Genomic DNA, 14,909 nt, shown 5'->3' with positions numbered 1-14,909 from the left:
CCAACGAATTGCTCACAAGAAACCTTTGCCTTGTGCCATCATCGTTGTTTACATACATCCTTTATGAACTGAAGGCAAACTTGGCTGCTACAATTCGTGGTCTGATGTCCTGTATGTGTTGTTTGGAAGAATCTGTTTTTTACATGTCCATGAACAGAAGTTCCCGCAGTGTATACAAACGGCACATGATGTAACCACTCCATTCACACCAAATGGCATGTGCCATGAGCTCAAGTTGTCACATTCGTTAATTAACACTGTGCCGAGCCCCAACCATTGCTTGATCTGTGATTGTTCTGTGCATGAATGACAATTATCTGCCACAAGTAGACAACAGCGTGGAGAACACGCCGAGTGAAGAAATAAAAACTAACTCCTTGGATTGCACGCATTAGAAAATAAAAAGCACCCAAGCAGAGGTACCCCACAGGGACTGGTACTGTCACCCATGCTATTTACAGCGAAAATGACAACATGAAAATTGGCGCAGTATGGGTACATTTATATGCAGGGAAGTTTGGATGCTTTAGTTTGGCGATTAGCACAATAAAGGGTTTTCAAACGTTCTCAGTGCAGGGTTGAGGAGGCAGCGCAAGAAGGAGTAGGCAGTGAAGGGGGGTGGCTGTTTCTTTGACCATGTTGTTCTTTGTGATGACCGCCACTCCACTCCGTTCGATTTTGTGAAAGATTCCTCTTAAAATGGTTAGTACGATATTTAAACGAGAAAAAGTGGTTACCGTTCCAGGTGATTCACTTCAGGGAACATATTTCAACCCAAGATAACCTCTTTCAGATCAAAGGAAACATGATCAACAATCCAAGCACAGCTCAAAGTAAAGCCATCTTAGTAGTCGATTTAGCCAAAGCATTCGCTAATGTCACACATGATGGTATCCTTGAGGAGCTAGAGAAAACTGACTGCGGCGACCGTATCCACAACTACGTGAAAAATGTTTTGAAAGACCGCACTCTACGCATTGTCCTTGGATCGCACACGTCGTAAAATAAAAAGCACCCAAGCAGAGGTACCTCACAGGGATCGGTACTGTCACCCATGCTGTTTAACCTTAGTGATGTGTGGAGTCGCCAGAAAACTGGATAAAATTCCATACATAAAGTACACCTTATAAGTGGATGACATAACAGTATGGATAACTAGGGGTTATTTGGGGCACATTGAAGCATTCTACAAGTAGCACTAAATACAAACGAAGAGTAGGCCAAAAGAAAAGGCCTCCATTGCTCCCCTGCCAAATCAGAAGTTCTAATCGTAACTAAGCACACCAAACGAAACCCCCAAGGAAAAGTTAATCTGACCTTAGGGGAAATTCACATCCCACAAAGAACGGAAGTTAAGGTTTTGGGGCTTCGCATCCAGAAAGATGGCAAGCCTTATGCAACAACACAGCAACTTGTGAAGCAAGGCAATCACATCATTCACATGATGAAATGAATCGCCAACCATAATACCGAATTGAAGGAGAAGGAAGCCTTGAGGCTAAAGGATGCCTTGACAATTTTCAGGTTTAGATATCACCTTCTGTACTTAAACCCATCACAAGCAGAAAAACTTTAGCTAGAGGCGCTCATCAGAAAGGTTACCAAGGTTGCCTTAGGAATACCAATCTCGACTAGCAATGAGGCCCCATTCAGGGCAGTTACTCACAATACAATTGATGAAATCGTTTCATTTCATTCAGCAAACCAAGTTCAAAGACTTCGGTCAACAGAGCAGGGTAGGAACATCCTAAGCAGCATCAATTTCGATCCCACACCTCGAAACGAGGCACAGGAAATTAAGGGCCCATTTCTCGACAGCCACGCGAGACCTGCTCAAAGTTTCCCCTTTACCCAGGAATTTGGATCACGAAAGGAATGAGGACAGAGGACGGCAAAGAGTCAAAGTTTTACAGAAACTTGTGAAAAGATCTCCAACAAGCCAAGCAATATACATGTAAGATATTAGTTCCAGCTGAGGCAAGCACAGCATCGTAGTTCTGAACAGGGACTTTCATCCGGCAATAACTAGCATACTCAAAAGTAGCGCCAACATCAACAGGGATTGAACTCAACACCATTGCCAGAGCTATTAGATACCACGACACCTTCACACTGCGTAGTCCCCATGCTACAGAACTCCCGGTGATCATTTTCACAGATTCTCAAAAAGCATGCAGGCAAATAATACTAAACGACATGAATAAAGATACGGCAGATTTATTTAAATGTCACTGTCATCATCACTACGATATTATTCGAGCACCTGGCCACGCGGGGATGTTTGGCAACGTTCGGGCAGACACGCTCGCCCGTGAGTTAAGAATCTGGGCACCAAACATCTCCCTGGAGAGGTCCAATCGTTGTGACATCACAAACAATACTAAGAAACCTTAAGGGGGGTCATGGCTCTTAAAACGACTTCTTTTATTAGATGCAAAGGCATCTGATTCACTCCCCTTGTCCCTGCATCCGGCGTCAGCGTTGTTGTCGGCGTCCACCCCTCCCTCATTCTCTTCGCCGTGCCAGCTGCGCTCTCCGCCGCTCACCCCCTCTCCTCTCCGATAGCGAACACTCTCTCGCGAGGGGCATTGGATTGGATTCGATTGGATCAGGCTTGGATTGGCTTGGCTTGGATTAAAGTGGATTGTGTTGCGTCATAGCCGCTGCAGACGCGCTGGCGCGTGCCCTCACCGTTATGCGCGCTATAAAACGCGGAGCCTGCGCCGCTCCGCTCCATCGTTCCAGCGCCGTTCCTCCACTGTCCAACGCTGCAACGTGAACCCCCTATGCGTCGCATCTACACAGGGGTTCCCGTGAGGGGAGGTGGGAGTTTTTTTCTTTAAGTAAACTCTGTGAAACTTACCAGTCTTGCTGCTTTTCCCCCACTAATTTCAAATATGCCATTATTTTTTGAGTATGTCAATTAGTTCCCAAGATAATTAGGATAATTAGTTATTTGTGGAAGAAAACAGTGTTGGTTATATCACTGTAATCTTTACATTTTCCAATACTATGAACCCTGGTGAATGCAATAAGAGAAGTAGTTTCTTGATGCACCGCTTGGGAACTACTTTTACTGCTCATTAAACTTCGGTGTTTGAAATGCGTGCTCGAAATGGTTCCTTGCCACTGGTGCCACCAAAGTTTAATGAGCTGTAAAATTAGTTCCCAAGTGGTTTGCGAGAAGGAAAATAAATCTGCGCCTTTGAGTTTCGTTTGGTCACAGAAGCCGATTGCGGGCCTGCCTATTTTACTATTAAGGCGGCGATTACACTCGCTAACTTCCTTTACAAGACAATAAAATACGGCAGTGTACAAAATACGGCAAACATCCATGGGTTGTCGGTTATTGTACTACCCAAAGTGGCAGGGCACGGGAGGGCGCTATGTGCATATTCTGTTTATCAATAAGCGTTACTGCATTCTAAAAGTTGTGGCGCTAACACTTTCTGCAATTATTTTTAGCACCACGCAACAATAAAAAAGGACGGCAGACACAGCACTCTTAAACAATGAAGGAACGTTTATTGGCCATTCTGTAAACAAACAGCCAACAGAAATGCACTTGTGATAAATAGCTCGGCTCAGATCGTACGATAGCACACAGTTTCCGAACCGTGACTGGATATGCTGCAGATAACCTCGAACCGCAAGTTGACATGCAAATTGAGCAACCGACCACAGGGAACAGATACAAGCCACTTGTGCGCAAGAAACCACAGCCTGTCTGTATTGCTCTGTGCAAGAAAGAACGGTATGATGTGTTCAACTTCCAACGTTTCTTCAATATACATCAATTTTTCATCGGTGCCTACTGTGCGTCGTGGCTTTGCGCCAAGCAGCTCACAAATTTTCGAGCAACTTTTGCACACACCCATCATTGTAATGCACATACAATCCCTCATGTACACATCTCACGTGACAGCAATGATGTCAGCATGCAACACTTGAAAAGATCTAGGTTTTACCCAGCTTTACAGCCATTGCTACTACAGTCGTGCTCGAAAACACCTCAGCTAAATGGTTTCATCTACTTCGCTCCTGCTACCATAGGCATAAGTGATTAACTACAAATTTTAACACCCTAGGTGACGTAAGGCACAGTCCTGTTCATCAGACAAGGCCACCGGAGTACAGTGGGCATGTATTGCTAGCACAGTCATGGTTTTCGTCAGCTGAAACTTGACCGGGAACAATTAATCGCCACACAAACATTCTTTTCGTTCAGCTAACAAGATGGTAAAAATTTCAATGAGCAGTGCAAGTAAATATAAGGAATAATGTCGTATTCAAAGCTCCAGTGACCATGTCTAAATTTTTTGATAAGCAGTGTTCATTACAGATACCCCGTTACACTTTCTCAAAACGAAAACTAGTCGTTTCAGTTTTACGCGACACAAATATGCAATTCCTACATGGTGCAAACTGACGGAATCGTGCAGGCAGTTTGGTATGAGCTATTTACACGGGACCAAACTTCCGTGCTATTACGGACAACCATATTGGTCGGAAAATGCACTTATATACAACAGCAAATTCGCTAGCCAAGCCTACTTTCATGAATCTCTTGACCGGGGTTCGTCATTATAGTAACAAATGTTTGCTATTTTGCAACAAAACAGCACTTACGCCAGCAACTATAATGCAAATAACAAGAACATAGCCATAGCTTGGAAAGTTAAATCAATATACACAAACACACACTGATCATCAGATGGTAACAAGCTTTCCGAGTTGAATTTGTGACAAGCTAATGGTCATACGAGTCGACGCCATGGTTATTAGTCGTCTTTACAAAAATAGCCAATCAGAGTTGGCCACTTTCAAGACAAACCATTTTTAACAAAAGCAGCATTTACTGTTCAATCAACATCTGAAAATAATTTCGCCTTAATGAAATAAACACCAAGATTTAGCACAGAGCTACGCATTCATCATTTCTTTCCCCGGCGCCTTTCGAACGACGGCGAATACAGCGAAAATAAAAAAAAAGCACAACAACACCTACAACAAGCAACAACAACGGAAAACAAAACTTCTGCACAAGCGACAGACAAAACGCTTCAATATCTTACAAGCAGCATGCAGTTACAATGACTTATTGCCGCCGAACCCAAAGCGAGCAAATTCGATTTCTGTGCTTCGAAGTGCAGCCACCGTAGGAAAAAAAGAAAGAAATATATTTACAACACAGGCAGTTCAAATAGTATACCGATATAATGAAAAATAAAACATGAATACAGCTGCGAAATGGCATATTTAGGATGCTAAACACAATGAGAACAAAAACCGGAACTTGGGAAAAAGGAGTGGAAACTTATTGCTTATGCAAACTTCCTAGAAAAAAAAAAGTTTGACTATACTAGTTCCAATCCTTTTACTAAGTGCTTTCTCTTAACAGTAGAAGTACTACATACTATAAATATGGAACAGTGAATGTCTCTATGAATGCTCTAATTCATCAAAATTCTCGTTTTCTAGAGAACTGCCACATATGTTAGTAACCACGTTCCAAGCAATTTGGTGACAAGATGCCATTCTCGTAAGTACAAACTTGCAATACGGGATCTATAGATGCATACATAAGGGTCGAAGAAGCACAAATGCATTCAACATGTAGTATATGTAAACCATAGCAAGCTATCATGAGCAGATAAAGCTGGAATTAGCGAAAATGTGTCTGCAAGTCTCCAGAGAAGACAGTCTATCGTTAATACACTCTCAGTTCTGTCAGCCACAATTTTAAAGGGGCAAGTAGATTTTGTCGGAGCATTCACTGGTGAACAAACAAACAAACAAACCAAAATGACGTACAATACAACTTAAAAAAAAAAGTTCCACGGCTATTTGACAGTTTACAAAACCGTATCATAAAACAATTCCCAATACCAAATGTGGCACCTTATATGCTGCTGCACCTTTCAAGTCCGTAACATTACTTGAAGTGTCCGTAAAGTCCATAAAATTACTATACAATGCATTGAACTCTGAAACTTGCTACACCATTTTGTTTCCAGTAGGAAGATTTTACCGGGTGTTATGCAACACAGACTGCTTTTCAGTACAGCTGACACGCCATGATATGCTTCCGTACAGTTTGCTACGGTGGCTATCAGCACCTAGTGATACCAAACTAGAAATGCGCCAAGAATTCCCTTACTGACACTGTTATAAAAATACAAACTCCTGCTTCCGCAAATGTACAGCTATAGCTACAAAAGAGATCATAGACATGCAGCTTCAGTAGATTAACAAAGGTGACTATGAAATAATGTGGCAAACTCAGTTAAACCTCCACACAAAGGAACTACACCTTGCGATCACGAATCCAAAATACTATTTTCAACCATTTCAACCACTCTCGTTGAAAATTAGCTTCAGTGAATTAGTCTCACACTGGTTGCAGTTTATCGTAGACTGAAATTTCGGAGGAGTTAAAAGTCCATCAAAAAAAAGGGGAAAGGCTCGATGTTAACTTTCTGTCATCAGTGCCGACATTTCAGCAGTTTATTTTAACGACGACAAACATCAACAACCAAATGTGCTACTACGTGAAAGTCAAGCTCTTTTAACGCAATGGCTGAGATCAGGTCTTCCTAGGAAACACGCGAGCTATATGCATTATATTGCCAAGGCTGACATAGCTATATAAAAAAACTTTGCAGTGATTGTGAAGTCACAACCTCAATGCTGCTGCTAACACCTCAAGCAGCAGCTTTTTCACAAAGCCTACACCTACAACACTATTGCCTTGTGCGCATTTGTATTTGTGCGTGTGCATTACGCCGATAACATGAGCCATTATTAAATGAAAGGCTTACGTCAAAAGCACTTCAGCGCTCAGCTGAGCAAAGCATGCATGGAATTCCCTCAAAATAAAAAGCCTCAAAAAAAGGTGTATAAACAGTGCTTCTACGAGACAAACACATCTACGGAATAAAATTAAAACAAACACAACATACCTGTACAAGCAGCCCAAAGACGGTTGAATACTCCAGCTCTCCACTATAGCAAATATAGGCGTAAATAACAATAATAAAGATGAACAATCTTGGGGACTGTGTGCATGCTCCCAAATATTTTCCATTCCAATGCACAGACATAGCCCTAGACCTGAAAGTTCTTAGACAGGCATAGTATATAGCTTAATAACACAGGATAAATAAGCTCGTTTTCAAGCTAGTAGTGTGCTGAAGCGGCAAACAGTGGAAGCACCGTAAATCAAAGTGCACCTTATAAATTAAGCCTCCAGATCCCGCTAGGTTCATCAAGCAACAAGCCTAAAATGAACTGGCTAGCTAGACGCCTACAGTGACGGCTCGACAGACCTAAAAATCAACTTTGTACATGAATCGTGAAGCTTGAGGCTCGTGTTAAGCCTTAGCACATGCGTTAGTGTTCACTTAAACAAGCACACAGATGCACTAGTCTGGTGAACGGTGCTTCGAGGCAAACAGTTCGGCCTAATTTGCAGCATGCGCAAATCGCGCACGACAGCAACTACGTGTTTTACATTTTGATGTGCATTAAGAGTGTCGAAGATTACTGCGCAGACGAAAATCCAAGCCATAGGTTACTTTCGTGGCCAGAAAACCATAGCGTGCCTTCATGCAAAAGCCCACAGAAGCACAAAGCAAAGATTTTTTCGCAAACCTCTTGGCCTTCGGCCTCAACTTTTCTAGTCTCAATGTAATCATCCTAAAAATGGCGTTCTCTCTTTTTTTCTGTTTGTAAAAACAAAATTGCTAGACAAGGGCGAAATAGTTAACTATAGCTAGTCTCCGCAGTGAACCTATAGGCATTGTACTTGTAAGCTCCTATCACCACCTGCAAGCACCTAGTGTATACAGCACAGCCCACTTATAGCGAACCTGGTTTTATCAAAATAGCGTCTATAATGAACAAATCTTCGTTTCTTGTTACCATTTGTATACATAAATTTTGCGTCCAAATATAGCGAAAAGCAAATATAACGAACTGATTTCAGTTTCCCGACGTGTTCGTTATAAGCGGGCTCGGCTGTACTCGATTCCCGTCACTTCTTCGTCAGTGCAAACAAATCACACATCATCTGTCACCCGTTCACAAATATCAGCTGCAAACCGATTGTAAAAACCGTCAATGATCTCTTGCAAAGCTGACGAATCTCTGTATGCCCAATAGAGCTTGCCGTCTTAGAAGTTAAGCCTCGCCATAAAGAGCAACCATCCGTGCTCATTTCTCATAATGTCTAAAACACGGCAAGTTATACGACGGACGCTGTCGTTTAAGCACCACACTATTGCACACTATTTCCGTCATTGGGAACGACACGTCACAAAGGGTTGCAACCAACCATAGTTCACAAACACAAAAGCATGTCCCTCCCAGCAAAGGCGACCATTACTCGCGTCTAAAACACCGCGAGTTATACAAGAAGCGATGCTATGAACACCCATCTCGAAGCACCGTTCACACATCTTCCACCATCAATTGCACGATACTTCCACAATCGGGAACGGCGACATCTTCGACACTACTTTCGCTGTCGGCAATGGCGTGTTCCAAAGGGTTGCGACCGACCGTAGTTCGTAAACACTAAAATTCATCCACAAATTACGGCGACGCCACGAACTTGCCACATTTGGCTCTAAGCACCGTTCACACACCTTCGCCATCTTCGACACGACTTTCACTACCGGGAACGGCGCGTTCGAAAGAGTTGCAACCGACCAACCGCAGTCCACAAGGCACGCACTGGAAGATGCCTGTAGCGGTCTTGTCAGCCTGTGGAGTGCTTGCTGGTCTCGAAGCACCCCTTGCGGAAGAAGGGCGCAAACTCCCACATGTGCTGCTTGCACAGGCCCTGGACGTTTCGGTTGAGCGGGCAGGAGAGGTCGCGGCGGCAGCTGTTGACCAGCTCGATGAGGTACACCTCGAGCATCTTGCGCCGCTCTTCCACCAGCCGCTGCGACTTGTTGCCGAACAGCAGCTTCGGAGGGAAGTACGGCAGCTGGAGCTGTGGTCATTTTCGGGGTGAGGAGGGAGGAGGGATCACGGAAGAGGTTAAAGGAAGATGCAGAGCAGTCGGGCACTGACTGTGGCTGTGGTGCACAGCTGTTTTGACAGCATGCCATAAGATTCAGAAAAAAAAAAGAGCTTCAAATGAAATCATCTATGCCTATACTATGCGCGCATTTACGGGGGACACAGGTCTTAAAACAACTTATCCTAATTTTCAAGTAAACTCGGTGAAACTCTCCAGTCTTGCTCCTTTTTTCCCACTAATTTCAAATATGCCATTATTTTTTCAGTTGGTCAGGTAGTTCCCAAGATAATCAGAGATGATTAGCCACTTTTGGTGGAAAAATAGACAAAACTGTGTTGGTCATAGAACTGTGATCTTTATATTTTCCGATACTATGAAGGTTGATGAATGCAATAATCAAAGCGGTTTTCTAAAGCACCACTCGGAACTAATTTTACAGTTCATTAAACTTTGGTGTTTGAAATGGGCAAATAGAACATGTGATAAAGGTAACACTTTTATTTCTTTTGCAGCGTCACAGAAGTAAGTTGTTGTCGCAATAGTTAATGGTAATTTTGCTTCAAAAAATCGCTACAAATGTAGCACACCTCTGCACTAAGTAATGTTATTCACACCCAAAACCTTATTGACGCTTGTAAGCTTTTAAGACTTACAAACTCCCAACAAAACTTACCTCAAGACTCTCCTGCTGTAATCAAGGTTAAAATGTCACTTGAACACATTTCAGACCGACTTGCACTACACACTAAAATAACACTCCACCCAATCATCTTGTGTCGCTTAATAGAATATCTCTGCAGCGTTTTCTGATTCCTTAGTACTTAAAGCAGAGGTCCCATGAACCGGATTCCTCAGCCTTCTGTTAAGGGTTCTCCAAAAGCCTGTCTGTTCCTTTTTTTTTTTTGCTATATACAATTGGTTGAAAATGTTAAATTAAGGAACTAAGCTAATACAAGTTTGCAACCAACAGCAGATGTGGATGGAAATGTTGCCAACTGCCAAAAAACATTGCAGCTTGATTTAGCATGCAGGTACTCTACTGAATTTTCTCAACTATAATTGGAACACATGAGAGACACATTGTGTTTTTGAAGAGTGCCGACAGTTTGACAACACACACCCGGTCACAAAATAGGGACAAAGTTTTTGCTTCTGCTTTCCCTCATAGTCCATCGATCCCAGCCAAAAAAAAAAAAGAACAATTGGAGGTCTATGCCGAAAACACGATTAGATCAATTGGAACCAATTGGATTTGCAAATGGTTCCAATTAGAACTATTGCATTTTCGGCAGGGCCAAATAGGCCTCCAATTGTTTTTTTCGGCTGGGATTTACACTGAGCTGGCCAATGTATTTCAGAACCTGACTGGCTATCTGGCTATGCGAACAAAGGTGTGCGCAAAGGCACCGATACACTGGTAAGAGCAGGGTGGTTTCTCCGATGTAGCCGCCCAAAAAAATGGCCCCTCACCCTGTTTCCATACTTGAGCTTCATGTATTCGTGGAGCTCTCGAAACCGCTTGTACCGCCGGTACAACGTCCAGTTGTCGTCCATTACCACCACCTGTAAGACATCCCCGCTCAATGAAGAATGAAACTTGGCGTTCTATACATACACTAAAAATTACCACTAAATAAGAAATATTGCTTGATGAGGCTGGAACGAACACTTGGCAAAAGACATAAGCCAAAGAAGAAAAAAAAAACGTGCAACTATGCTGATTTCAGAGTGCACAGAACTGAACAAAAAGAGGTTGCAAGATTTGGATACACGGGGTCCCTCCTGCTTCCTATAAAACAGTTTCTGATGCATGCTGGGATAGCGTCAATTTTCCTGGGCACAAGACTCAAATCTTAACACTTGTGGGAATCGTGGAGAACCGCGACCTGCGATCCCGAGCCAGCGCGCGCTTCGGGAGAGACGCTTGGGCGCTGAAACCGGTCCGGCGCTCCGCTGGTTCGTCGGCGTCCCCCGAGAGATGGCACCACCGATGTGTGCGGGGATAGGCGCGGGGGCGCGGACGGCGCAAGCGTGTGCGCGTGAGAGTCGGGAGAGTCTCGTCGGAGACCCGTTCGGGACGAGATCGGCGGAACATGGCGGCGGTGATGGATACTTGTGTCTCAGGTGGGAGCTTTGTTTGTCGCGCGCCGTGAGTGCCTGCCTCCCGTTCGCAGTCACGACCCGGACGGCGTGATTCGTGAACGCCGTCGAGCCTTGTGCTCGCATGCTTTGGGATTCCCCAAATAAACGGCTGTGCTTCGGCACTACTGTCTACTGCGTTCTCGTATCGGCGAACCTCGCCGGGCTGCCGTAGCCATGGGAGCCCGCGTGGTTGACACGCCGGGAGCTAGCGTGGGGGCCTACCCCAGAGAGCTGGCAAGGCCCCCGAGGAACCCCAAATATATCCCACACACTGTGAACAGCAGTTGACCGTACGCACTTGACACCCCCACAACGTTCAAAAGAAAGAGTTGAGCTTATATGACACACAGGGCACTGCAATGCTTTTTTTCTTTGCATAGATTCTTTATTATCAGAGGCTGATTTTCTTCTCCCACACGCAGTTTTGTGCTTGAGAATCGAATTCATAACCCTGTGCACAACAAGGAGATTCGACACCAGTAATAGTCGGCGTCGTGGCACAGCTTGAGATGGCTCAGGGAAAATCTTTGAGAGACAGTTAGAGACAGACAAGACAGCTTCATGGCACAGCTTGAGATGGCTCAGGGAAAATCTTTGAGAGACAGATAGAGACAAGACAAGACAGTCAGCATTGAGGCAAAGCTTGAAACAGCTCAGCACAAATCTTTTGAGAGGCAGTTAGAGGCAAGACAAGACAAGACAGTCAGCATCATGGCACAACTTGAGATGGCTCAGGGAAAATCTTTGAGAGACAGTTAGAGACAAGACAAGACAAGACAGTCAGCTTTGTAGCACAGCTTGAGATGGCTCAGGGAAAATCTTTGAGAGGCAGTTAGAGACAAGACAAGACAGTCAGCATCGTGGCACAACTTGAGATGGCTCAGGGAAAATCTTTGAGAGACAGTTAGAGACAAGACAAGAAAAGACAGTCAGCTTTGTAGCACAGCTTGAGATGGCTCAGGGAAAATCTTTGAGAGGCAGTTAAAGACAAGACAAGACAAGACAGTCAGAATTGTGGCACAGCTTGAAACAGCTTGGCGCTAATCTTTGAGAGACAGTTAGAAGACCAGACAAGACGACGAAAGACGACGAAAAAAACCTTTCCAACAGCTCTCACCTTGACCTCGTACTCGATGTGGGCGTTGGACCCGCTTCCGCGTAAAGTGTAGGACGGAATGGATATCCTTATCGGGCAGTCCTCCGTTCCCCGTTCAAAGGATATGTAAGGATGCGTGGGAAGGATGGGCTGTGGAAAAGAAGCAGACGATGCAAACTTACAGGTATACATCCAGTATTGGCACAGGTTTCGTTAAGAGCACGTGACAAACAGATCACACGGGAACGTCCGTGCTCAACATTGCTGCAGGTCTTAGCATTTCCCCGACTCAACCGTCTGTGTGAGCATAACCGTTATTTTACACGGTAAATTGGCATTTTGCCTGTCAAAGCTACAGAGCGGCTACAAGGCGCATTCCAATGGCAAGCTCAAAATTAATTTGGATTGTCTGCATCTATCTTAACAACGTACTACACTGCAAATGCAATCACTCACTAAGGCACAGCAGAAAATGCCAATTTTTGCGCCGGTTTGGAAAGAAAAAGAAAGCAAAAAAAAAAAACGTGCGAGCAAGCGCAAGCGTTTTAGGCAACGGCGCACAGATGGCTATCCTCCAGTCGAACCGGAGCCTAGGGAGAACTAGGGAGAATCTAGGGACTTCGTAATCAAATCTGAAGGGCTAAACCTTGGCAATTTGGCAGCACTGGTGATCGATTGATTTTGAGCAACCAGAAAACAGACAAGCAAAAGAGTGGAAGCAGTACTCACCAGAGATCGTGAGGTGATGTTTTGTCTCCTACCAGGAAGTGTGGGATTGAGGCTGTTGGCAGAAATCAAGCAAACAGGGGCTTGGTGTTGGTTAAATGCACTGGGAAAAATGAACGTTTCTCCTGTCACACCTCATCAAGCGTGCGTCCTCATAGTGTCTTTATAAACCACATTTTACGGTGCAGCATACTCAACAAAAACCTGCTGTAGCTTTTTTTCAAGTGTTGTTCTCCTGGTAAATTAAAACTGGGTTGATAAATGAGAATACTGTTGAACCCCCTTTGTAAGAGACACGTACCGGAGAGCAGTTTCTGTCTCTTCTAAGAGAGGTCTCTTATAAGCAGGGAAGCGTGTTTTCATTAACTGATCAACCCATAGTTCAATGTGGGCACCGTACGCCTAAAATAAGCTCAAAAGAATGCTACAGCATGTTGCAAAAGATTTATTTTAACTTATGCTTGGCCCACATAATTTATGAAATAGTTCTGAATCTTTGTTTGCTTCACGACTGTATTTACACTGTTTTTTGCAACAGATTACACAAGCTTTCTCTCCTTTCACTGTTTGTGGAAGATGAATCGTAGATGTCAAGTTCACAAGCCTGATGAATAGCCAGAGCTCACAGCTTCTTCCGCTGTGTGCTCTGGCTATTCATCAGGCCTGCAGGACTCAACACCTGCGATGCTTCTTGATTGGGAGCTAAGTGATTAGGAGAGCCCACAGCGCACTCCCGGTATTCTTGGTTTGCGCAGAAGCCCGCTTGCATGGTCGCGCTCCAATGCAAGGCAGTAAGCTTTAACCACTTCTGTACATTTCATTTCTATTGGCAGGGCTTCTCGTCATCGTTTCATGGCTGACTGAACAACTGAATGTTTGCTGAAGTTATAACAAATAACGAGTGCGGGCGTCTGTCGTCCCCTTTGTTACTACGACGGACACAACTGCAGTTAGTGACTGGTGGCACTGCATCTGAAGTTAAAATGTCTGTTACAAGCGAGATTGTTGATTAAAGTTCAAGGATAACTTGTCCTTTATAAACAACTGTCTTGTTCATCCGATGTCGGTTATAAAAGAGGTCAACTTAATCGGAAGGATGGGCCACCATATGGGTGAATAGTGTCTCCTATACCCATTTCTCTCTTACATCCATGTCTCTTATAATGAGGTTTAACTGTAATAGGATCAACCCTATAACTCTCACGTTCAGCCCTTCCACAGTATCGCTGCATAAGCACCGTCTCCACCCTGAAGTGGTGTCCACAGAATTCACAGCAAAAAGAGAACACCACACGAGGTAACAAAAAAAGCTGCGAACGTACTCGCAATAGGGTGGTGTATTCCGCACTGAACTGTGCATCTTCAGGTTGTCTGCCTTTTCCTTGATGAGCTCGAGCAACCTGGAACACAGTGCAACATTGCTGAATAAGAGACGTGCACTCCTATGTATTTATTCTCTTTTTATTTTAATAAGTGACGACTGCTTCGTCAACATTTTCGCAGGTTACCCTGCAGTATATTCAACGGCTACTATAAGTAATAATCATAAGCAATGGATGAATAGTAATCACTTATTTCAAATACAGTGTAGACCATTTATAACGTAACCGCTTATAGTGCGGGACCGGATATAACGCGGGTTTTTGCAACCACCGGTTTGCCTCCCATAGAACTCAATGCATAAGCATACCGCTTAAGATGCGGTTGGCCGAAGCACAATACCGTTTATAGTGCGGTTTTTCGGCGGGTCTGCTTATCTACCGGCGCAGCTGAGGCATCATTTTAGGGTAGCAAAAGAAAAAGAAAGGATGAAATCGGCCATCTGATGCAGCGTGCACCCCTTGCCCCTCCTCTAACGTAGACACCCAAAGAAAAAAAAATAGGCACCCTTTAGTTCGTGCGTACCTGATAACCACA

The 14,909-nt window shown here is 44.1% G+C and overlaps 1 protein-coding gene across 2 annotated transcripts in view; it reads right to left on the bottom strand.

Moving 5' to 3' along the window:
* Positions 1–3,503: 3,503 nt before the first annotated feature.
* Positions 3,504–14,909, bottom strand: part of Klp98a (kinesin-like protein 98A) — a 54,331-nt gene continuing 42,925 nt past the window's right edge. For both annotated transcript variants that reach the window (XM_077674115.1, XM_077674116.1), the window contains 5 exons: positions 14,315–14,392; positions 12,996–13,047; positions 12,288–12,416; positions 10,499–10,591; positions 3,504–8,998 (listed from right to left, as the gene is read on the bottom strand). In XM_077674115.1, coding sequence (XP_077530241.1) covers positions 8,762–8,998; positions 10,499–10,591; positions 12,288–12,416; positions 12,996–13,047; positions 14,315–14,392 — 589 coding nt within the window. In that variant the 3' untranslated portion in view covers positions 3,504–8,761. The remainder of the gene's footprint in view (positions 8,999–10,498; positions 10,592–12,287; positions 12,417–12,995; positions 13,048–14,314; positions 14,393–14,909) is intronic.

This window comes from Haemaphysalis longicornis, unplaced genomic scaffold, assembly GCF_048455015.1.
Source record: "Haemaphysalis longicornis isolate Haplotype H1 unplaced genomic scaffold, Haemaphysalis longicornis Haplotype H1 scaffold_6, whole genome shotgun sequence".
Classification (NCBI taxonomy): Eukaryota; Metazoa; Arthropoda; class Arachnida; order Ixodida; family Ixodidae; genus Haemaphysalis; species Haemaphysalis longicornis.
Note: the sequence above shows the minus strand (reverse complement) of the source record. Positions and strands in the feature narration are given on the sequence as shown.